At 44.4% G+C, this 24,127-nt stretch overlaps 1 protein-coding gene across 2 annotated transcripts in view; it reads right to left on the bottom strand.

The window, feature by feature from the left end:
- LOC144824397 (solute carrier family 22 member 7-like) overlaps positions 1-24,127 on the bottom strand; it is a 327,454-nt gene that overhangs the window by 9,898 nt on the left and 293,429 nt on the right. For both annotated transcript variants that reach the window (XM_078683505.1, XM_078683506.1), the window contains one exon: positions 9,861-9,969. In XM_078683505.1, the coding sequence (XP_078539631.1) occupies positions 9,861-9,969 (109 nt within the window). The remainder of the gene's footprint in view (positions 1-9,860; positions 9,970-24,127) is intronic.

The raw sequence follows: 24,127 nt of genomic DNA, 5'->3' as shown, positions 1-24,127 counted from the left end.
GGAGTGGGCAAACTGTGACATTATAGTCCTGCAAGAGACTTGGTCGCAAGAAGACATTCCAATAGCAGGCTATGTCCACTATACATACAGTAGCTGCGGAAAAAAGCAAGCTCTACGGTAGGGCAATAGGAGGATTAACTGTGTATGTATCGGCAGCGTTAAAAATATGAACAGAACAGTTGAAATCTCCGGATCCCAGAATACAAATTGTAAAATTCTAAGATCAAAATTTAAGCACAACTAACACGATAATAATAATTAATTACTATACACAACCAAGGGCTCAAACAAAAAGGAAGAAAAACGCCCTTCTAATTAAAACAATATCAAGACTACGTTGCGAAGACCCGACGTTGAATATAATTGTAACAGGTGATTTTAATTCAAACTTGATATTCACGCCAAATGATGATGATATTCTAATTGCTGAGAACTCATTTTGGTGTGTACCACAGCAAGACAGTATGGGGATCAACCATACGGACAGTATTGGTCAACAACTAGTTACAGGTATTAAATTCCAAGGAATGCATTTCCTCAATGGAAGAAATGATGAAGATCACCCCCAAGAAAAAACATATTATGGTCCAAGGGCGCATTCAACGTTAGACTTCACACTTGTAACTCTTCCCTTATTACCGATATTAGCTCGTTTCTACATAGAGTTTACCCCTTTGAGTGATTACTCAATACAGCATGTCATCTTCCATCTAGACACACCAAGACACCAACCTACCAATTTGCCTGAGGGCAAACTCACCTCTGTTAATCTAAGACGCCTAAAATGGACAGACATGAACAAAACAAATTTGTTTCAAATATTAAAGAGTATTTTGGCCGAGTTAACCTCAGAAACCCATTAACAGAGTACAAGCCTGGTCGCTATTCCTAGATAAACAAGTGAAAACTATGAAAGTGGTAGAAAATGGGGCCAAAAGTAATGACCGGACAAGAAATCTACCAAAAGATCTGCAAGTGTTAAACAAAGAACTAAGAAAAGCTCAAAGGAAACTGCGGCAGGATAAATCCAAGGGTGTATGCTGGAAAGCATTTCAACAAATGAGAATACCATTTAAAAAAAGAATATGGGAACTTAAAAAAGAGAAAGCAGAGAGTTTCTAGTCTAAACTAATTTATGACTCAAGACTTTCAAATTTAAATAAATTCTGGCAGTCAATAAACAACCTGTGGATACCTCGAAATATCTTAACTTCGCATATACAGGAGGAGGAGTGGGCTAATTTCCTTAGGAATAAATTTAAACAAGAACAACCCCATGACATGGACAATTTCCATTTACCAACTGTGAAGTATATTAGTGAAAAAGGAATAAAATCGCAGAGCACTGGTGAAATCTACTCAACAGCACAAAGAACCACAAGAAGCGCAGAAACTCTCCTTTTGAAACCGCGAAGATTCCACAAGAAAAAAACATACAAGCACTCCTTCTCAGGGATGGCTCCCAGGATCTGGAATGCTCTCCCTCCAGAAACTGGACTTATCTCATCCACTGCATTTTTCAAAAAAGAAGTCAAATCGATCCTCCTGGCTAAATTCACTTGAACATAAACGCTGCAAATTCTGTTTGCCTGTTTGTCTCTCCCTGGCATTACTCTGCCTGAATCGACCACCCAATCACATTTTATTACCTTGCACTGTTCGCTAAGTTTGCACAAATTGCCTTATGAAGTTTTCTTTCCTTTTTTCCTCTTTTCATATGTATGTAAAGCGCTCTGATATCTGTTAAGGATCCTGTTCGCGCTATACAAAACTCTGAAAATGAATAAATAAATAAATAGCAAACATAATAAAGAAAGGCAAAAGTGATGGTGCCCCTGGTCCAAATGGCATTCCCCAGGCTACTTTTGAATATGACTGGGACTACTGGAGCCCAACACTAGCGAAACTATACCCTGATGTAGAATTAATCAATCAAATCCCAGGAAGCTGGCAAGGATCAATCATTACTCCCATTTACAAAGGAGGGGACAGATCGAGTCCAAACAATTATAGGCTAATCGCCTTACAGGATGTTGAAGCCAAATCTTTTGCCTCATTAATCCTTAAAGATCTAGCAGCATGGTCTAGTGATTGTAACCTAACCTAATACCAATCAATTTAGGAAGGGTATTGGAACCACTACAAATATGTTGTCACTTTAATTGATCGCAGAAAGATGCAAAATTGGAAAACAAGATCTCCATCTGTGTTACATCGATCTAAAAGCTGCCTTCAACAGTGTTGATCGTAAACTTATGTGGTCCAAATTCAAATCCTGGGGCATACCTGACAGGATATTGAAAGGTCTTCTACTATTTTATACAGATACCTGGGTACGTATGAAACTTGGAAATGGAGCCAGACTATCAAGGAAAGTGTACACCTACATGGGTCTAAAGCAGAGGTGTGTACTAGCTCCCCACCTTTTTAATTTATTTATGTCAGACCTTTCAAGAAAGCTAGATGGAATTAATTCACACAGAACCTAAATTAGGAAACTACAATTATCGCATCTGGCCCACGCAGATGATATTGTTCTCTTAAGCTTGACTAAGGTAGGTTTGACAAGGATATTAAACGAACTCTCCGAATTTCTGTTGGCAAACAACCTGGAATTAAATCTCTCAAAAACCAAAACGATGCTTATTACAAATCGCACAGCTTCGACTCAACAAGTTAGATTAAAGGGTAATCTGTTGGAGAAAGTATCATGCTATAAATATTTGGGATCTTTCATTGACGATAAACTTTTGTTTCGTGATCAGAAAAAATACATAAAACAACGAGAAGGGGACCAAACATTCAACCTCAAAACCCTGGCAAAGAAGTTGGAGGGTCCATCCCTGAAACCATTATTAATGATAATGTCAGCCAAAACTCTGCCAACATTATCATACGCCAGCGCTGCAATGCATGGAGACGACGCAGAAACCCTAAACAGTCTAATAACACGCATTTATAAAAAGGTTCTTCTGCTTCCGAAGACTGCCTCACCAGCTCAGATGAGCTTGGAGTCCGGGCTAATGAATGATACATTGGGTAGGCTCTACACATACATTAAAGTATGGTATCACATAAAACAAAATGTAGAAAAAAACGGCCTTAACGAATCCTTATGGCAGCAAATGGATCAAGATAAACATTCGCCAGCACACAAATTTCTTGAACACTCCTTAAAGATTACATGTGGAGCAAACAAATGCCTTACCAAGGATTCAAATCAATAATAAATAAAGCTGCAAGGTTCCACTCATTATTGACCGATAAAGAACTTTTTCGCACGAGAAGCCTTTTGTGGACACTGATCAACACTTATAAAACCTTGAAACAAGCAGCCTATCTGGACTCCACCTATTCCATTTACGTAAAGAGGAAATTAATAACTTTAAGGTTCGGACAGTTCCCTACTCTTGCGGAAGCCCCTCATTGGAAACCAAAAGAAAATGAAAATTGCCAGCATTGTGGTTACAAAAAAGAAGATTTGATTCATCTTGTATGTTACTGCAAGACAGTGCAACCAGCCCGAACCACAATACTGCAGCGAGCTTTTCAGGACAGAGGCATAAGATCTTGCAAGACGGCTATCATAAGTGGACTAGACTCCAATGAACCCCAAATGAACTGCAAATTGATTACATTTTTACGAATTCACGAGCATGAACTGAATGTTGAATTATAGAAATAATATGAAAAGCCTTTTACAATTATATAATTATCTAGGATTTTATGTTTTTTATAGAGATGTCAATTTTATGTGATGCAGACTTTTTAAAATTAGAATTTGGTATATTGTTATGGTTTTAATTAACTGAACAATAAATAAACAATTTCAATTTCAATTTCATTGGCATCCCATTTATTTCCAATCATCTTTAAACAACTCATGAGCAATCCTGACAGCTACTTTTGACATTGCTTGTACTTATCCCTCATATATGTACCCATTTTTTGTGTCACTGCTGCACTATATTTATTGACTACGACAGTTCCTCTTCCCTTACCATGATCAAGGATATGGCTGAAATGCATTAGTGAAGACTTACTCTGTGATTAAAATGTATTGAAATTTCAAGAGTGTCCATGACATCCTACGCATTTGAGGAATGTTTCTTGGATATCTATATAGATATATATACCACTCAATCATCCATGCATGCAGTTTCACACCCTCTCATTCAGCCACACAAACACTCATACACGCATACAGGTACTCAGATACCATATGTTAGATATCACTTAGATACCAACTGACACACTGATGCAGATATTTGCACAACCTAGTCAATCACCCATGCAGTCACTGAGACACCCACTCACTCACTTATACAGTCAGTCACGCACCCACTGAATCATCCATACAGGCACTTATACACCCACTGAGTCACCAATACACCCTGGTGTATATATATTTAACACTCATAAACTTTTTTAAAACACTCAGAGTCACTAGATGATGTTATCAGTGATGTCGTTTGAGATGTCATCGGTGATGTCACTGAACATGAAATGAGTGTTGGAATATGTGAGGTCATAAGCAGTGCATTGTGGGGCCCGAGTTAGAGTAGGCTTGACTAACTATAATTGCTGAATTTCTCTGGTTTTGTATGAGTGAAACTTTAGCCTAACTATAACCACTCTGTAACCCTTGTTTTTTTCAGTGAATATATAAATGAGTGGATATATCAGTGGCTGTATTAGTGACTGAGTTAGTGTATGAGTAGCTGCATGGGTGATGAATGGATGTGTTTGTAGACCTATTAATCAGTGAGAGGTTGTGTGAGTACTGGTATGGGTGTGTCAATGGTTTTGAAAATGGTAGTGTGGAAGTTAGAAGGGGTATATAAACGGTTAGATTGGGGTGTGAGTGGGTGCATCGGAGATTCTGTAGATGATGTCATCAGTGATGTCATTTGAAATGTCATCTGTGATGTCCTCTATGTCACTGACCATGTCATGAGTGATGTAAAATGTGAGGTCATATGCAGTGCATTGCGGGTGTGAGTTATAGTTAGCTCAGCTAACAATAACTGCTGAATTTCTCTGGTTTTGTATGAGTGAAATGTTAACCTAACTATAGTCTCCCTGTAACCTTTGTTTTTGTCAATGAATTTCTACGTTTTTTAAATGCTAATTCCTAACAATAACATCCCTGTACTCTTTATTTTTTTCAGTGAATTTCTAAGGTTTTTTTAAGATTCTACTTCTTAATTGTAACATCCATTTTGTTTTATGTGAGCCACTAAGATTTTCATGTTTTCTTTCTATAATTAGATATTATATCCCACTCATTTTTTGATTTGGTATGTGTTTATCAGACAGTACATTAATAACTTGATTTATTTGTAAGAATTTTTACCAATGGCACAATATTGTTGCATTTACTGTGGAGAATCTGTGATCAGCAATCACGTACTGAAAAATACACTTAAAGACATTTTTAAATCAGAGCCACTGAAGAGGTCAACATTTTAAATATTTTTCTATAGATTTTAAAATCTGCAGTGATGTTACGATCATTGAGGTCACGTCGCAAAATCGCAAACAAAAGCAGACATTCAATGACCACCACCACATTAAAAAATATTAACTTAAATTAATTCTATTAAAATGCTCACATTACTAACCACATCACTGCTTTAAAAACATATTTGCACACAAATTTTTCTAGTATGTTTTTTAAGAAACTGTTTAACCCTACTTCATGTTTTCGCGATTACACCAACAGTCGCGACGTCTCTGGTAACCGCAACACTCGTGCCTTCTTAGGAAATGTTAAACACATATATGCACACAGTCTACAGTATTTTAGACACTAGTGATTTGTTTCTGCACTGTTTAAAGTCATATTTTTGTAGGAAATTTGCATAAAAACAACCATTTAAACTGACTTTCCATGTTTCCAGTGACGCCCTGCATCGCGATAATGTCAGTAACCCTGTATCGCAGCAAATACGTCACAAAATGACTAACCAAATGCAGGCATTCAATAGCCACCGCCGTGTTGAAAACTTACAGCTGTAAAATAGATTATAACCAGCACACTAAATCCATAACTATCTAAATGACTGTGTAACAGAAAGTACAACTCCCTTAATAACTCTATCACACAGTGCATAACTTTTTCAGAGTAAGATAGCACTATATGCATCACTGTATCACTAGGGGGCCGATTACCATGTTTGCAGAAAGGCTCTGACCGACAGTCAGATTCTCCTAGACCACGTCGGAAACCCATCCGCCTGACTCGGTCGATTACGATGCTTGCAGTCGGATTGTAAACTGAACAGTCTTTCCGAATCGGCTCTGACTGGCTCTTGGAATATCCATGTCGGCCGGGGCCGCATAGTACAGCTCTATTGACAGCGTTTCTGACCGAGTGATTACGATGTCGGTTTCAAACAGCCTTTCCGAGTCGGGCTGTCCAAAATGAAAAGGCTGTCAGAAACTGACATCCTGCTGCCTCTGGCTGGGGGCCAAAGAGGTACCCAAGGGACCCCCTGTAAAACCATGTACTGTGTGGCAGGCACCAAGGGGTACCTGCGACAGGGACTCTGACCGAACAGCGTAATCGGTCCCGCAGAACTGTTGACCGCAAGTCGGTCGGTTCCGATTCCGAGACGGAGTCAGGTGGAAAGTTTCTGCATGACATATTAATCAACCCCTAAGTATCCTATTCACAGAATAAGTATTTGACAGGATCTATGAGACGATGCATCATAATGTAATGGCATGACTGCCTCAGTACATTTATGAGAGGGTGATTCAGATGATAAAATGGCAGCTGCAACTTTCTATCCAGGTTGTGTTTAGCCAATTTAAGCATTCCCGTTGGCTCGTGCATTCGTAATTCATCGCAAAATTGCCCCAAAATACCTATGGCCAGAGAAATAGCTATAATTTTCAGCTTAAAGTTCTCAAAAACTAGTGGACAGATTTGCATCAAATAACAAAAAGCACAATCTGTGTAACAACATCTGGTTCGGGCTGTAGGTTTGTCAATGCGTTCCTACGCAAATTAACATTACATCCTTTTATAGTGCCCCTATTTCATGTTCTCCACTGCACAGATCACCCCCAAACTTTCCATGACACATTGAAGCTACTTTAATATTCTTTGGGGAAAATTTCATGAAGATTGGTTAAATAATGCCAATGTTATGGGCAAGTCAAAAAATGCTTTTGGAAACTAGGCCCAACGATAACTACTTACTATATATATATCAAGGTTACTGGATAACCGAAACGCGTCATGCCTGGAATACCATTTTATGCGAGCCATTAAATCTTCTCACTGATAATTTGCCTGCTTTTGGAGGTCCTTCTTTCTGTGTGGTGTGGAAATCGCCGAAAGCAACAGAATTTGCAACGATATATATATATATATATATATATATATATATCCATACTAATATTATAAAGCGAGAGCCCAAACCTTTGATGCGGGTAATCTCAGTAACCACAGCACCAATCACAACACCCAATACAGCGTTGGAAAGGGAAGTTGCAGCAGAAGGACATAGGCTATGCAGACGCCCACCATTTACATTTTTTCTTTTTTTTTTTACTTTATTTATCGATTTTACAAAAAGAGATTGCAGAGCATAGCATACAATGGCATAAGGCAGTGATTGCGGATCGATAGGTACAGTTCAGTGACAACAAGAATATAGAACAGTTTGGCATCACAGGAACACAATACAATAACAGTTGTAAAGACTGGAACAATCCCCTCAACCCACTCCCGTGGGCTCCTTGCCCTGGCGCTGTTGTGTAGAGGGCAGCTTTTGCTGTGTGGCCAAAAAGGTGCGGAATGGGCCTCGTATGTCTCTGGGTCTAGAGGATGCCGGGACGGTATTAGCATACATATCGCTGTTAGTAGTGCAGTTTGCCATGCTCTGGAGCCATCCCTTTGTTGTTGGGGCTCTCTTGCCTCCCCAAACTATTGCAACTTCTCGCTTAGCTAACAACAATGCGATTGCAGCAAATGTACGCACTTTAGTAGGGATCTGAACCACATACCCCAGTAGCCCACCATACACATTTAAAAGGTAAAATAACCGTGCCAGCAAAGTAGTCCCTTGTGGGCGTGTCTGCGTTGTGCTGTGGACGTGTGCTGGGGGCATGACAAACGCTGGGGGTGTGTGGTACGTTCCGCCCTTCATGCCATGTCTCATATTGTGTGCTGTGGGCGTGTGCTCGAGGTGTGGGCGTGTGCGGGGCGCGACATTATGAGAAAAAAAAAAGCGAGCGTTGTGCCCAATATTTCATTGTTTTTTCTTCCCAGGTTCTGTACATTCCCGCTCCGGGTGTGCTTGCCCCGTGCTCCCAGTGCTGTGCACCTGCTTTACTGTATGTAGGTCAGGCATGGGGCTATTCCCAAGGGCCGGAAGGAGCACTAACAGGGGCCATTGTGCAGGAAATCTAATATCGCCTTATCGTCCGGTGACGCCTGAAGCGCACACTGGAAATTTTCCACTTCTGTTGCGCACAGGCCTCACGCCACATACATCCAGACACAAGGCCCGCCTTCACGGAAATAGCAAGAAAGGGCCTATCCCTCCCCCGGTAAGTACATTGGTGCCACGGCGGCCCACATCTCCAGCAACATACTCATATTTTTTCACCACCCATTTGAAAAATGCACAGGTCTCTCCCATTGATGGCCAGCACCAAGATACACTTTTAGACACACCTCCCGCCAGAAGTTCTAGAATTGCAAACTTTAGAGCTGGGGAGCTGGGTTCGAATCTCGGCATCAGCTCAACATCCTGTGATTCCAGGCAAATCGCTTTGTCTCCCCGTGCCTACCACAAATGAATGTGTTCAAGTGTAATGTAAATTGTGCTCATGCCATGTTGTCGAGTTCGCGCTATATAATATTGCAAGGAAAAATAAAGTAGGGAAACTCAAGTTCACACACTACTGAACGCGCGCTCTTAAGTGCATCAGCAGTGCACTGTGAATCGGAGCGTTTCGCAGGCCTGTCACAGATAAGAAATGCTATCAAAACCAAATCCTACAAAACAATATACTACTGCTAGAAAACAGGTGGTTTCCTGGGTCCTTCCAACGTACTCTAGACTGGCGACCTCCAGAGACAGAAACAACTCTCCTGCAGATTATGGAGGGTGCTCACATATTAGGATTTAGGCATTTGTAATGGTCATTTTTTATTGGGCAACATTTTGTGTTCTGGGGGCATGGCCAATGGCTGCGACAATCGGCCGGCAGCAATTCATACCCGGACAACGTCGGGACGGGCTGCTAGTATATATAAATAAAGATAGATATACCTTACCATAAATGTACTTACCTTGCGTGCTAAAGGCATGCACTGTAAAGGAATTTCATGGTAAAGGCATGAGTGGTATTCGTTTTAAAGCATTCAACCATGGCTTAAGCACACAAGAGAACAGACTAAGTGCAATAGTCTAGCAAATGTTATGTTATGTTATGTATTTTTTCTTCCTGTATAAATGTTGAAACAGACAAAGGCTGTCAGGATTGTCGGTAAACATAGAAAACAGACTGATTTTCCCATAAACAACAAAGGAGAGATTGAGGTTGAGATTTTCACCAGTAGGATTGTGAATACAATTTTGTAGTGCAGCAAGTACTACTGGAGTAATTCTGACCTACTTTATGCACAACAAAATGCAGTTTCCCTGCACATTCAATAGAAAAACACTGTAAAAGACTGAGGTTTTGATTTTCCTCTCCTTGCTTTCACCTCTCAGTAGTTTTTTTTAGGCAGACACTACTGAGATTTTGATAAGTATAATATTATCACTTAGTGTCTTCCTTAAAAAAACTACTAAGAGTTTATGAATATGAATATCTGAAGTTTTGCATATGCATACCTGAGGACAGTGGGGTACAGCTCAGTACTAAACAGGATGAGAGTTGTGAAGATGGCTCCAGCGAATCCTTTCCCTATAACTGCAATTGTTGTTCGCAGCCCCCCAAAAACTAGATTTAGGTAAGAGCAGGAAAGAGAAGAGGAAACAGTTATACAGGTGGATTAAATCACAGTTGAAGATCTGAGTAAAGAAGTTAATTGAATGCTGCTTATATCAAGTCAGGATCAAACATCAAACAAAAATGTATAGGTGTTACTGGTGACCAAATAAAATCATTTCTTAGTATATGAATATATTTATTTAGAGATGAAAATAAAATCAGAATGTATTAGTTCAGCATACAGAATAACCAAATTAGTCAGAAAACATACACAAAAATGATGACACCACAGTGAAAGACCATGGGGCATATTACCAAGCTATAGCGATAATTATCGCTAAGCTTGGTTAGCGGCAAAAATTATATCGCCGAGCTTCGCCTATTTTTATCGCTTAGGAGCCTTGATATTATCAAGGTTTATCTCCTAAGCGATAAAAATCGGCCGAAATGCATGAATATCGCTGAAAAGTCAGCGATATTCATGCATTACTGAGCAAATGCTCTTAGCCATGTTATCCACCTCCCATTGGATAACATGGCTGAGAACTGCTCTGTGCAGGCGTTAGCTTTTGGAGATAATCGCGCTTAGCCCGATTATTTCCAAAAGTTGGTAATAGGAGATAGCGATGTTAGCGACTGTTTCCAGTCGCTAACATCTTGGCACGCCCACTTTGCATGTCATTAGCGATAATTATCGCTGACATGCAAAGTGGGCCCCTAAATGCCCGCTATCGCCTATTAGCTGTCGCTAACTGGTGTTAGCGACAGCTAGGTAATAGGGCGATTAAATTATCACCGCTTTAGCGGGAAAAATTCCCGCTAAAGCGGCGATAAGGTCCTTGGTAATATACCCCCATATTCCTGGTATTTGTAATTCTCACATTGTTTTAACAGCACAGAGAAATGAACACTGGAGAAAAGTTGAAGGACAATGCTTTACTAACAGGGTCAAGGAACACCCAAAGGCACCTTCTATACAGATGACTGAATTAGGACCTTGCTGGGGTAAAATATGTCATTTCCAATAACATTCATTAACACAATTTCTCCTTAATTAAGAGTTAAGATATTCCAGTTATTAACATTAACTTGCTGAGTTCTTATGGTCATTTTGTAACCAGAAAATGTGTCCTTTGCTCATAAGCCATAAAGGGTGCCTGGAAGAGGGAGATAGACAGAGATATATTGTAGATAGCTTGTAAAATAATCATTTTCTGGTTTTACTGCAGGATCAGAAGTTTAATTAATGTAATTCCAAACTATGCACATGCCCATTAATAGCTATAGATGAATATGTATTATTGAACTATTTTCTCTGGACAAGTGCAATTTAAATAAAATAAAATTACTCAGGGCTCTATTATGAGTTGGACTGCCATACTCATGGGGCGCGGAGATGGCGGTCTACCGACAGGTCTACCGACCCCCTATTACAGTTAGGTCAGTTGCACTGCCATTGCCCTGCCACAGCTGACAGGGACCCATTTATCTAACTTGTCTGGCTGGGCATTAGTTTGTATATTTAACATATACACCCACATGCATCATTGTAGGAATTTGCGATTCCTAAATTGTGAAAATTAAGGAATTGCAATTTAGGAATCGCAAATTCCTATGCATCAAGAAATTGCAAAACTTTTTTGCGATTTCTTAATTTTCTGTATTTGCGATTCCTTAATTGCGTATCACAATTAAGGAATGGCATTACATTGATTCCTATGGGCCTAGAGGCCCATAGGAATCAATGGGAAGGCATTCTCATTTTGGGAATTCGCAATTAAGGAATCGCAAAATGAGAATGCAATTTCAAGGGTGCAGGGGGAGGGTCCAAAGGATCCCCACTGCACCCCTGAAATGTAACGTAAGTACATTTTACTCACACACATGTCCCAAGGGCATGTGTGTGTGTAAAATATAAGTTTCAAAAATGCACTTTTATGCATTTTTTAAACTTTTCGCAAATTACCACGAAGGTATACTTCATGGTAATTTTCCCCTTCCAAATTGCAAATTCGCAAATTAAAAATAATCATGCATAGCATTTAAGAAATCGCAAAATTTGCGATTTCTTAAATGCCATTGCAATTTAAGAAATCGCAAAAAATTGCGATTTCTTAAATTGCGAAAAAAAAATTCAAAATGATGCATCCCCCAAAAAGTTTTTGCATTCGCAAACGGACGAATTTTGCGATTCGCACCGTTTGCGAATGCAAAAAGGTTTGATGCATGTGGGCATCAGAGTGTGACATAGGAGACTATTGCTCCACCAAGTGTTGCTTGTTAAAGGAGGGTCTGAATTATGGCTAGGAAGTAAAGTAAAATGTTCCAAGGATGAGGTTTCACCAGTGCAAGTATTTTTTTTAGAATTTTGGGATTGAGAGCCAATGCTTGGACTATGATGAAAAAGGGTATATTGGGTGGTATGTGTTCACCTGAATTCAGGTCTTAATTTGTGGACTGCTCAGTATGTTCAGCAGTGAGCTTTGACCTTTATTTGTACAGCAATTAGACCAAATGGAGCATGTGTACTAAGGGACTACTGAGCATGATTTGAGCTGCTAAGTAGTGTATTCACTGGAGTTTGTCAGCACAAATCTCAGGAGCATGAGGTACAGTCCACTGGCATAGTGGAGGTGGTAGATGACAAGTGGTATTAACGCTAGAACAATTTGGGGATAAACATAAAAAAGAGAGAGGGGAAGGAGGTTTTAACAAAGCTATGGACTCAAAATACCATAGAGAGCTTGCCATCCATTTCCAGTCCAAACATCTTTACTACTTAGAAAGTGGGTGGGTTGATGCAGCATTATATGACTGTGGGTCATGAAAAGGGGAAAAGGTACAAACCAATGAATCAAGAGGACTTTATTTCGATCACTTTAGATCATAAAAGTGTAGCACAGAACTCATACATAAAAAGTAAAAACAATTATAAATAGCACAGTATATACTCTTTGGCTACAAAAAGCATAATACATAAAACAATCAGACCGTACAATTTTCATCGGTTAAACACATTAAAATAGCAGCATATGAGATAAGAAATGTCTCAATAAAATCTTAAAATGTACATCTGTTAAACACTTTAAAATAGCAGCATATGAGATAAGAAATGCCTCAATAAAATCTTAAAATGTACATCTGTTAAACACATTAAAATAGCAGCATATGAGATAAGAAATGCCTCAATAAAATCTTAAAATGTACATCTGTTAAACACTTTAAAATAGCAGCATATGAGATAAGAAATGCCTCAATAAAATCTTAAAATGTACATCTGTTAAACACTTTAAAATAGCAGCATGTGAGAAATAAAACTCCTCCACAAAAAGCACAGTCAAGAAACTGTCAGCAGTACAGCAAGATAGCAGCATAAGAAAGGTGAGGTGCTACTTTATACATGCTTTGCTTGTCTTATCCACATTGCCATTAGGAACTTAAACAGACCAACGACCACAATCAGGCTTGAGTCAGTTTGATGTATTCTGAACTCCTCCTGGTACTTCCAAGTGCCCAGGTTTCTACAAAGAGGGACAATTCTCTTTGTAAGGAGCTGTTTACAAAATGGACAAACAACTGTACATGGATGAGTGATCCAGAACCCTCTTGACAACCGAACAAAGATCATCAGCAGTTACCATTTCTTTTTGCCACTTCCAAGTAAATATATTTATAGGTAAGGATTCATACCTAAATTGTAGGTGTAGCTTCCTTGCCAAAGGGGAACAATTTAATTAATAGTATTCTCATACAATTCCCCAGGTTTAAAATCAATAAAAGCAGCAGATAATGATCTCCTACATTGCAAAATGTTGTCAACAAGCATTTGCAATGCAATAGGTCTCGCATTAGGAAAGTTTGAGCTATTGCTCTTGTAAATGACAATTTTTTTATTTATGTGTTGGTTTTGAAAATAGCTAAATTAATAGCTTTGTCATTTACAATGCCAATAGTTATAAATTTCGCAAATGTGACACATATAGCATTTGTAATGCACCATGTTTTGTATTTACGTGACTTAGATGTATTGATATTACAAATAACAATGGCTTTTAATTTTTTTAAAATAATTAATACTTTAAAAAAAGTGATTGTAATTTATAATGGCAATAGCTTAAACTTTTGTAAATAACTTTTGTGAAGATTATGTTCAGTGTTTTTTATTGTGACGAAAATCCAAGAACAGAAGTGAAATACTAACATCTTTTTTGTGACATTTGTAATAAAGCTTGAAACATTGAGAGAACATATTTGAACCAGTTGTTGTTGAATGGTTGCACAGATTGATGCTGTGATGGCGCAGAGTGATGTGGTGGCAACGAGTGATGCTGTGGCGTTCAGTGATGCTGTCGTAGCGCATAGTGATGTTGTGGTGCCCCTGAGTGATGCTGTGGTGGCCCTGAGTGATGCTGTGGTGGCCCTGAGTGATGCTGTGGAGGCCGTGAGTGATGCTGTGGAGGCCGTGAGTTATGCTGTGGAGGCCCTGAGTGATGCTGTGGAGGCCCTGAGTGATGCTGTGGAGGCCCTGAGTGATGCTGTGGTGGCGCAGAATGATGCTGTGATAGCGCATAGTGATGCTGTGGTGTTCCAGAGTGATGCTGTGGTGTTCCAGAGTGATGCTGTAGTGATGCTGTAGTGTTCCAGAGTGATGCTGTGGTGGTGCTGAGTGATGCTGTGGTGGTGCTGAGTGATGCTGTGGTGATGCTGAGTGATGCTGTGGTGGTGCTGAGTGATGCTGTGGTGGTGCTGAGTGATGCTGTGGTGGTGCTGAGTGATGCTGTTGTGGTGCTGAGTGATGCTGGGGTGGCGCTGAGTGATGCTATGGTGGTGCTGTGGTGTTGCTGAGTGATGCTGCGGTGGTGCTGAGTGATGCTGGGGTGTCGCTGAGTGATGCTGTGTGTTAGACCTGTCTGGATTTTTTGCGTAGTCCCTCCTCCTTATTCTTTATTTTGTCCCCTTTTTGCCCCTCATACCCTTAATAATTTTTGTCCACTGACTTTTTATAGGTGTTGGCCAGGGGGATAGGTGTTCTTTTCGCCCTCATAATTATTCACCTCAGGCCCAGAGGCCTGTTCTGTCAGGAAAACTCCTGTATTCACAAAATGGAGGGCCCTAACTGTTTCCAACTGCCACACCTTAGACTGCCCCATAGGATAACGTTAGGCCTTCCAGAACCTTCTGGACCCTACTGGACTCTGTGGGGGTTGTCTATATAAGGGCAGAGGTTAGGAAGCCATTTTGTACTGACAGTGAGTGGAGGAGTGAGGCAGTGGTGAGAGGAGGAGGACGCACTGGGAGCAGTTTGTCCTTGTGACAGACAGCCGCTACAGGGAGACGTTCCCCCTTCAACCCCTGACCAATCCCTCCCAACCCCCTTCTTCTGCTGAGGAAATCAATCTACCTGTGGTGGAAGCCCTCACTAAATCTGAGCCCCATTGAACCCTGTCAGGACGCTCTTGTTAGAGGACTTCCCTAATTTCCCATTGCCAGCGCTTCACATACCAGCGTTGAAGAGAAAAGCAGCTGAGAGCCCCTTGTTGTGGCCGGTGATCCCTCGACACGCTGTGGGGAAGACGCGTGTCTGCGGAGCCTTAGCGATCTGGGGAGTGAGCGCGCCGCTCTGGTGTGTGCTTCCGGTGGATCCAGGTGAGGGGAGACAGCGCGGCGCTGAGCGAGAATACTAATCCCTCGCGCCCGCGCTGTTCAGCTCTGCGGTGGTGGAGGCGGATCTGAGGAGGCGAGGCCTGCGGGAGGCGTGACCAAGGGAGGAGTGAGTGTCTCGGAGGCGAGCCGCCTCCGTACTCCGGCGGCCTAAGAGACATCGCGGGAAGCGTCTAACCGACGCGCAAGTTCAGTGGGAGGCCGGCGAAGTGGTCCCAGAGATAGAGAACCGGCGGAAGGCGGGACAGCCTTTTGTCAACGGAGCCAGCAGGAAGCGCCTTTGTTTCTTTCCCCTTTCCGAAGCCCCTCGCCCAGCGCTGTGAAAAGGAAACGCGTCTGGGCTGAGGAATCCTGTCAAGCCCCCACGCTCTGTTAATTGATTTACCCCCACGCTAGCACCAGGCAGGTAGCTGGTTGGGGAAGTGTGGCAGGATCGCCGGAGGCGGGCTGACAGCAAGAAGTCCCTCCTCTATTCCTCTTACTTGCCCCGCTCTGAACCTTCTTGTGCAGTACGACGAGGGGACCCTCATTAAAAGTAAGGAGAGTGGGGGTGTGGGAAAACGGATGCCAGGGAGCCGTTTTTCAGGCAGAAGGAGTCACTGATACCAGAGGGGATTCCCGAAACCCTCACAGTTAACGACAAGGGTCTTAGGTTGACAGAAATCTGAAGAGCCTAATATTAAGGTGTTGGAGGAGTGAGTCCAGCTATTCTACATTGGGTTATCGCTGGAATTGACTACCGGGAGGAGGCCTACTTTGTGGGTAATCTGGCCAGGGTGTTCTAGCATAACTGAGGTTATAGACCTATCCCCCTTTAGTCAATTGCTCAGTAGATGAACCCTCTTAACTTGACTGTAATGTACGGTATTGTGATTCCTATTGAAACTGATATGTATTGAACTGTGATTTCTATTGAAACTGATATGTATTGAACTGTGATTCCATCTGAAGCTGAATTGTTGCACTTAAACAATTGTATGACAAGAGAAAAGAGTTACTTGCTGAAGGTGATTGAATAATAAGATTAAGAGTACTGAAGAAGTTAAATTAGTAATTTACTTAACAGTCTTAGAAATGTGATTGCTGATTCTAAGATATCCTGAAATGTCCTAGATTGTATATTCTGAAACCAAAGAGTAAATTATTTTTATAAAGCAACACTTATTTTTCCACATTTTTGGTGTAGCGTTTTCTTTTTGAGTGTTATTGCGTGGCTTTATTGTTGGGTGGTCTGCAACCTTCACACTGTGCCTCTGAAAGATCAGTCTTGCCCTAGGCCAGGCTACCCCAGGTTCTAACATTTGGTGCCTAGCGGTGGGATTACTGACTTGGTTGCAGCTACTCACTAGTAATTCAACGCAATACACTAACCTACACCAGGAGTTTTCTCCTTGCGGCCCTCCTAATTTGAATTTTGTTTTTTCTAAATTTATTTCTGGTGGTGGGTGGAGGTTAACCTCAGGTCACTTCGTGGTTTTCTCATGTGAGTGATTTTATTCCATGGCAAAGATGGAGTTGAATTTTAAAGAGCTGGAAGCCAATACTGTGGCCCAACTTAGAGATTGGTGTCAGCATCAAGGGGTATTTTTTAATAAAGGTGCCAAGAAAGGAGAGTTGCTGACAAGCATAAGGGCATGGGTGGAAGCTCATTTAAGGGAGGAACCAGAAACTGAAGAGGGTGATGGGGACACTGTCACTGAGGCTGCCTTGTTAAACCAAGTGGGAGGTGGGAATCTGCTGACAGGTCCCAGGACACCTTCAAGGGCAAGCAGCAGCGTCTCAGACAGGGGTTTAACTGAAGCCGAGCTAGAAGATAGGAGGGAGGAGAGGAGAATGAAGCTGGAATTAGATAGGATGGATATGGAAAGGGAGGAAAGGAGGTTAGCTCATGAGCGAACCATCAAGGAGATGGACCTACAAGCCTTAATACAAAGGCCTCCCAATCCAAACAATGGTGGCAGCGAAAAGAAAGTGGACACCAGGGAATCTAGACCCTATTTACCCAAAGATGTCATCGCTAGCTACACCCCAGGTGATGACATTGCCAAATGGTTGGCCGCCTACGAAGTTTCTTTAAGGGCTCACGGGATCTTAGAAACTCACTGGGGAGGTGGGCTGTATAAATACATGCCACCTGCTGGCAGAGACACCTTGTTGGCTCTGGAGCAGGATGAGCAAACCCACTACCTTGCCATGAAGGTGGCACTGGTGAAAAAGTTTGGACTTACCCCTGAAAGGTACAGACAGAAATTCAGGGGAAGTCACAAAATGAGTACCCAGAATTGGGTAGACTTTTTAGACTACGCCAAGAAAGCTTTGGAGGGTTGGGTCAAGGGCAGCGAGGTGAAGGATTATGAGGGGCTGTACAATCTATTTTTGAAAGAACACCTCCTCGAGAAATGTTTTCCCGAGTTGCGCCAACACCTGGTGGACAGCAAGCTGACCGATCCCCGGAAGCTTGCAGAGGAGGCGGACACTTGGGCAAGTACCCGGGTGGCCTCAAAGGGGACTGGAGGGGATTCTCAAAAAGCCGGACAGGGCGCCCCCCAGAAGAAAGAGGGAGGAGATAAAAAGAAGGAGTTCTCCAAAGGTCCCCAAAATAATTTCCAAGGTAAGGGAGCAGGTTTCACCCCTAGGGCAAACCCGCCCAGAAACCCTAATCCTGGCCAAAGCCAGCAGCCAAGGGTTCTCCACTGTTTTGAATGTGGTGGTGTTGGACATTATAAGGGAGATGTCAGATGCCCAAAGAGACCACCCCCTCCCACCGGAGGAAAGTCACCGGGAGTAGCTAGTGTAGCGCTCGGGGAGGAGTTGCCCTTAGATAAGGGGGGTGAGTGGGCGGGTGTCACCTTAGTGTCCCTGGGAGAGCGGGAGATGGTTTCAAAGATCCAGGTGCCCCCAAATACTACAAAGTATGGGCAATGGGTTACCATCAATGGCCAAAGAGGGGAGGCTCTGAGAGATACAGGAGCCAGTATGACTATGGTGAGAAGTCAACTGGTGTCTCCAGAGCAGGTTGTTCCTAATGTACTCCACCCCGCCGCGATGGCTGACGGCAGAATGGGCCACTATCCAGTGGCTGAGGTTCCCTTTGAGTGGGAAGGGGTTGCAGGTTCACTTCGAGTTGCCATAAGCCCTGCCGTGCCAGTTGATTGTCTGTTGGGGAATGACATGGAGCACAACACTTGGAGAGAGGTGGAATACCGGACGCATTCTGCGATGCTGGGTACACCTGACTGGGCCTGTGTAAGCACACGGTCTGCGACTGCCCGGAGAGGGAGTTCGCCTGGGTTGGAGCCTGGAACAATGGCCCAACCCGCTGCCAAAAAGGGACAGACTCGGAGACAGGGACAGCCTGCTTCGGCTTCCACGCCCCATGTGACAGATCGGCCACCTGCGGTGGTAGGCCAGGAGTCCATGGAGGGGGGAGTAGACTCTCTGGAGGATTTACCCATCCCTGCTGACTGGCATGTGGAGGGAGGACCTACCAGAGAGGAATTCTGTAAGGGGCAGAGAGAGTGCCCTACCCTTGAGGGACTGAGGCGTCAGGCTGAAGCCCAGGCAGCAGGTGATGTTACGGGACACTACCATCTTTACTGGGAGGATGGACTCCTCTACAGTGAACCCAAGGTACCTCTACCTGGCTCATCAAGGGCCTTGGTGGTCCCGCAGCAATACCGAGCCTTTCTGCTGGAATTGGCTCATGCGATACCACTGGCAGGACACTTAGGCCAGGACAAGACCTTTGCACGGCTTGTCCTCCACTTTTACTGGCCTCAGATGAAAGTGGCGTCCAACACATACTGTAGGACATGTGTATCCTGCCAGGCTAGTGGGAAAACAGGGGTGAAGCTAAAGGCTCCCCTGGAACCACTTCCTGTCGTTAGCACCCCCTTTGAAAGGGTGGGCATCGACATTGTAGGGCCATTGGATCCACCAACAACAGCTGGTCACAGGTTCATCCTGGTTCTGGTGGATCATGCCACACGGTACCCAGAGGCCATCCCTCTGAGGACTGTTACTGCACCTGTGGTGGCTAGGGCCCTGATGGGAATCTTTACTCGCGTAGGATTTCCGAAGGAGGTTGTGTCTGACAGGGGGACCAACTTCCTGTCAGCTTACATGCGGACCATGTGGAAGGAGTGTGGGTGACCTACCGGTTCACCACTCCTTATCACCCCCAGTCCAATGGACTGGTTAAGAGGTTTAATAAGACCCTGAAGGGCATGATAAGAAGTCTGCCGGAGAGCTTACGGAGGAAGTGGGACGTCCTCCTACCTTGCTTGCTGTTCTCCTACAGAGAGGTGCCGCAGAAAGGAGTGGGCTTCAGCCCTTTCGAGTTGTTGTATGGGCACCCTGTGCGTGGGCCTCTCATCCTGGTGAAGGATGGATGGGAGAAGTCTCCCAGAAAACCTCCCCAGGATGTGGTGAGCTACATGCTGGCCTTCAGGAGCCAGATGGCCAAGTTGTGGAAGCAGGCTGCTGACAACTTGGAGGCCAGTCAGGCAGTCATGAAGGAATGGTACGACCAAAATGCTCACCCGGTGGAGTTGGAGCCTGGCCAGAAAGTTTGGGTGATGGAACCTGGAGAGCTAAGTGCCCTTCAAGATCGTTGGACAGGTCCATTTGAGGTGTTGGAGAAGAAGGGTAAGGCCACTTACTTGGTGGATCTTAAGACCCCGCGGCAGCCCCTACGGGTGCTGCATGCCAATCGCCTCAAACCCCACCATGAGAGGCCAGAGGTCATCCTGATGTTGGTGACTGATGGTGCTGAGGAAGCAGAAAGCGAGCCTCTCCCAGACCTCTTTTCATGTCAAGAGAAGGATGGGTCGGTGGAGGGAGTGATTCTCTCCCCATCTCTCACTCCTGAGCAACGAGAGGATTGCCGTCAGGTATTGGGGCAGTACTCGCTGTTTTCCCTTGTCCCGGGAAGAACCCACCTGTGTACCCATGATGTGGACACAGGAGACAGCCCCCCAGTGAAATCCAAGACCTACAGGCTGTCGGACAAAGTGAAGGCTAGCATCCATGGCGAAATGGCCAAGATGTTGGAGCTAGGAGTGATAGAACCGTCCAGCAGCCCTTGGTCCAGTCCGGTGGTGCTAGTCCCAAAAGCCGCCCCACCGGGCACCACACCAGAGCTGAGGTTCTGTGTGGATTACCGAGGACTGAACTCAGTTACCAAGACTGATGCTCATCCAATCCCCAGGGCGGATGAGTTAATTGACCGGCTAGGAGCTGCCCAATACCTAAGTACCTTTGACCTCACTTCAGGGTACTGGCAGATCTCCTTGACAGATGGAGCAAAGGAAAGGTCAGCCTTCTCCACGCCTGAGGGACACTTCCAGTTCTGTGTAATGCCCTTTGGGCTCAAGAACGCCCCTGCTACATTTCAGCGACTGGTGAACCAGGTCCTCTCTGGAATGGAGGGTTTCTCGGCTGCTTACCTGGATGACATTGCTGTCTTCAGTAGCAGTTGGGAGGACCACTTGCAACATTTGCAAGCAGTTCTCCAGGCGCTGAAACAAGCTGGATTGACCATCAAAGCCAGCAAATGCCAGATTGGGCAGGGGTCGGTTGTGTACCTTGGACACTTGGTGGGTAGGGGGTCAGTGCAGCCCCTGCAGGCGAAGATTGAGGCAATCATGGCCTGGGAACCCCCCAAGACACAGACTGAGGTCCGAGCTTTCCTGGGCCTCACAGGTTACTACCGTCGCTTTGTGAAGGGGTATGGCACTATTGTAGCGCCCCTCACAGAGCTCACCTCTAGGAAACAACCTCGACAGGTAGTTTGGACAAAGGCTTGTCAGCAAGCCTTTGAAAAGTTGAAGCAGGCAATGTGCGAAGCACCGGTCCTGAAGGCTCCCGATTTCTCCAAGGAGTTCATTGTTCAAACAGATGCATCCGAACATGGCATTGGGGCAGTGTTATCGCAACTAAATGAAGAGGGCCTGGATCAGCCTGTAGTCTTCTTATCCAGGAGACTGCTTCCCCGGGAACGGAAGTGGAGTTTAATTGAGAGGGAAGCTTTTGCGGTGATGTGGGCTCTGAAGAAGCTGCGGCCATACCTCTTTGGCTCGCACTTCCTGGTTCAGACTGACCACCGACCCCTTCGTTGGCTGATGCAAATGAAGGGGGAAAATCCCAAGCTGTTGAGGTGGTCCATCTCCCTACAGGGAATGGACTTCCGGGTGGAACATCGGCCTGGAGTGGACCACGCCAATGCAGACGGTCTCTCCAGGTATTTCCGCCTTAGTGAAGAGGACTCCCAAGGGGTTGGGTAGTTCTCCCCACTTTCAGCTGGGGGGGACGCGTGTTAGACCTGTCTGGATTTTTTGCGTAGTCCCTCCTCCTTATTCTTTATTTTGTCCCCTTTTTGCCCCTCATACCCTTAATAATTTTTGTCCACTGACTTTTTATAGGTGTTGGCCAGGGGGATAGGTGTTCTTTTCGCCCTCATAATTATTCACCTCAGGCCCAGAGGCCTGTTCTGTCAGGAAAACTCCTGTATTCACAAAATGGAGGGCCCTAACTGTTTCCAACTGCCACACCTTAGACTGCCCCATAGGATAACCTTAGGCCTTCCAGAACCTTCTGGACCCTACTGGACTCTGTGGGGGTTGTCTATATAAGGGCAGAGGTTAGGAAGCCATTTTGTACTGACAGTGAGTGGAGGAGTGAGGCAGTGGTGAGAGGAGGAGGACGCACTGGGAGCAGTTAGTTTGTCCTTGTGACAGACAGCCACTACAGGGAGACGTTCCCCCTTCAACCCCTGACCAATCCCTCCCAACCCCCTTCTTCTGCTGAGGAAATCAATCTACCTGTGGTGGAAGCCCTCTCTAAATCTGAGCCCCATTGAACCCTGTCAGGACGCTCTTGTTAGAGGACTTCCCTAATTTCCCATTGCCAGCGCTTCACATACCAGCGTTGAAGAGAAAAGCAGCTGAGAGCCCCGTGTTGTGGCCGGTGATCCCTCGACACGCTGTGGGGAAGACGCGTGTCTGCGGAGCCTTAGCGATCTGGGGAGTGAGCGCGCCGCTCTGGTGTGTGCTTCCGGTGGATCCAGGTGAGGGGAGACAGCGCGGCGCTGAGCGAGAATACTAATCCCTCGCGCCCGCGCTGTTCAGCTCTGCGGTGGTGGAGGCGGATCTGAGGAGGCGAGGCCTGCGGGAGGCGTGACCAAGGGAGGAGTGAGTGTCTCGGAGGCGAGCCGCCTCCGCACTCCGGCGGCCTAAGAGACATCGCGGGAAGCGTCTAACCGACGCGCAAGTTCAGTGGGAGGCCGGCGAAGTGGTCCCAGAGATAGAGAACCGGCGGAAGGCGGGACAGCCGTTTGTCAACGGAGCCAGCAGGAAGCGCCTTTGTTTCTTTCCCCTTTCCGAAGCCCCTCGCCCAGCGCTGTGAAAAGGAAACGCGTCTGGGCTGAGGAATCCTGTCAAGCCCCCGCGCTCTGTTAATTGATTTACCCCCACGCTAGCACCAGGCAGGTAGCTGGTTGGGGAAGTGTGGCAGGATCGCCGGAGGCGGGCTGACAGCAAGAAGTCCCTCCTCTATTCCTCTTACTTGCCCCGCTCTGAACCTTCTTGTGCAGTACGACGAGGGGACCCTCATTAAAAGTAAGGAGAGTGGGGGTGTTGGAAAACGGATGCCAGGGAGCCGTTTTTCAGGCAGAAGGAGTCACTGATACCAGAGGGGATTCCCGAAACCCTCACAGTTAACGACAAGGGTCTTAGGTTGACAGAAATCTGAAGAGCCTAATATTAAGGTGTTGGAGGAGTGAGTCCAGCTATTCTACATTGGGTTATCGCTGGAATTGACTACCGGGAGGAGGCCTACTTTGTGGGTAATCTGGCCAGGGTGTTCTAGCATAACTGAGGTTATAGACCTATCCCCCTTTAGTCAATTGCTCAGTAGATGAACCCTCTTAACTTGACTGTAATGTACGGTATTGTGATTCCTATTGAAACTGATATGTATTGAACTGTGATTCCTATTGAAACTGATATGTATTGAACTGTGATTCCATCTGAAGCTGAATTGTTGCACTTAAACAATTGTATGACAAGAGAAAAGAGTTACTTGCTGAAGGTGATTGAATAATAAGATTAAGAGTACTGAAGAAGTTAAATTAGTAATTTACTTAACAGTCTTAGAAATGTGATTGCTGATTCTAAGATATCCTGAAATGTCCTAGATTGTATATTCTGAAACCAAAGAGTAAATTATTTTTATAAAGCAACACTTATTTTTCCACATTTTTGGTGTAGCGTTTTCTTTTTGAGTGTTATTGCGTGGCTTTACTGTTGGGTGGTCTGCAACCTTCACACTGTGCCTCTGAAAGATTAGTCTTGCCCTAGGCCAGGCTACCCCAGGTTCTAACACTGTGGTAGTGCTGAGTGGTGCTGTGGTGGTGCTGAGTGATGCTGTGGTGGTGCTGAGTAATGCTGCGGTGGTGCTGAGTGGTGCTGTGGTGGTGCTGTGGTGGTGCTGAGTGATAATGTGGTGG

The sequence above is a fragment of the Lissotriton helveticus genome, chromosome 3_1 (genome assembly GCF_964261635.1).
Source record: "Lissotriton helveticus chromosome 3_1, aLisHel1.1, whole genome shotgun sequence".
Taxonomy (NCBI): Eukaryota; Metazoa; Chordata; class Amphibia; order Caudata; family Salamandridae; genus Lissotriton; species Lissotriton helveticus.
This window is presented reverse-complemented; position numbering and strand designations above follow the sequence as displayed.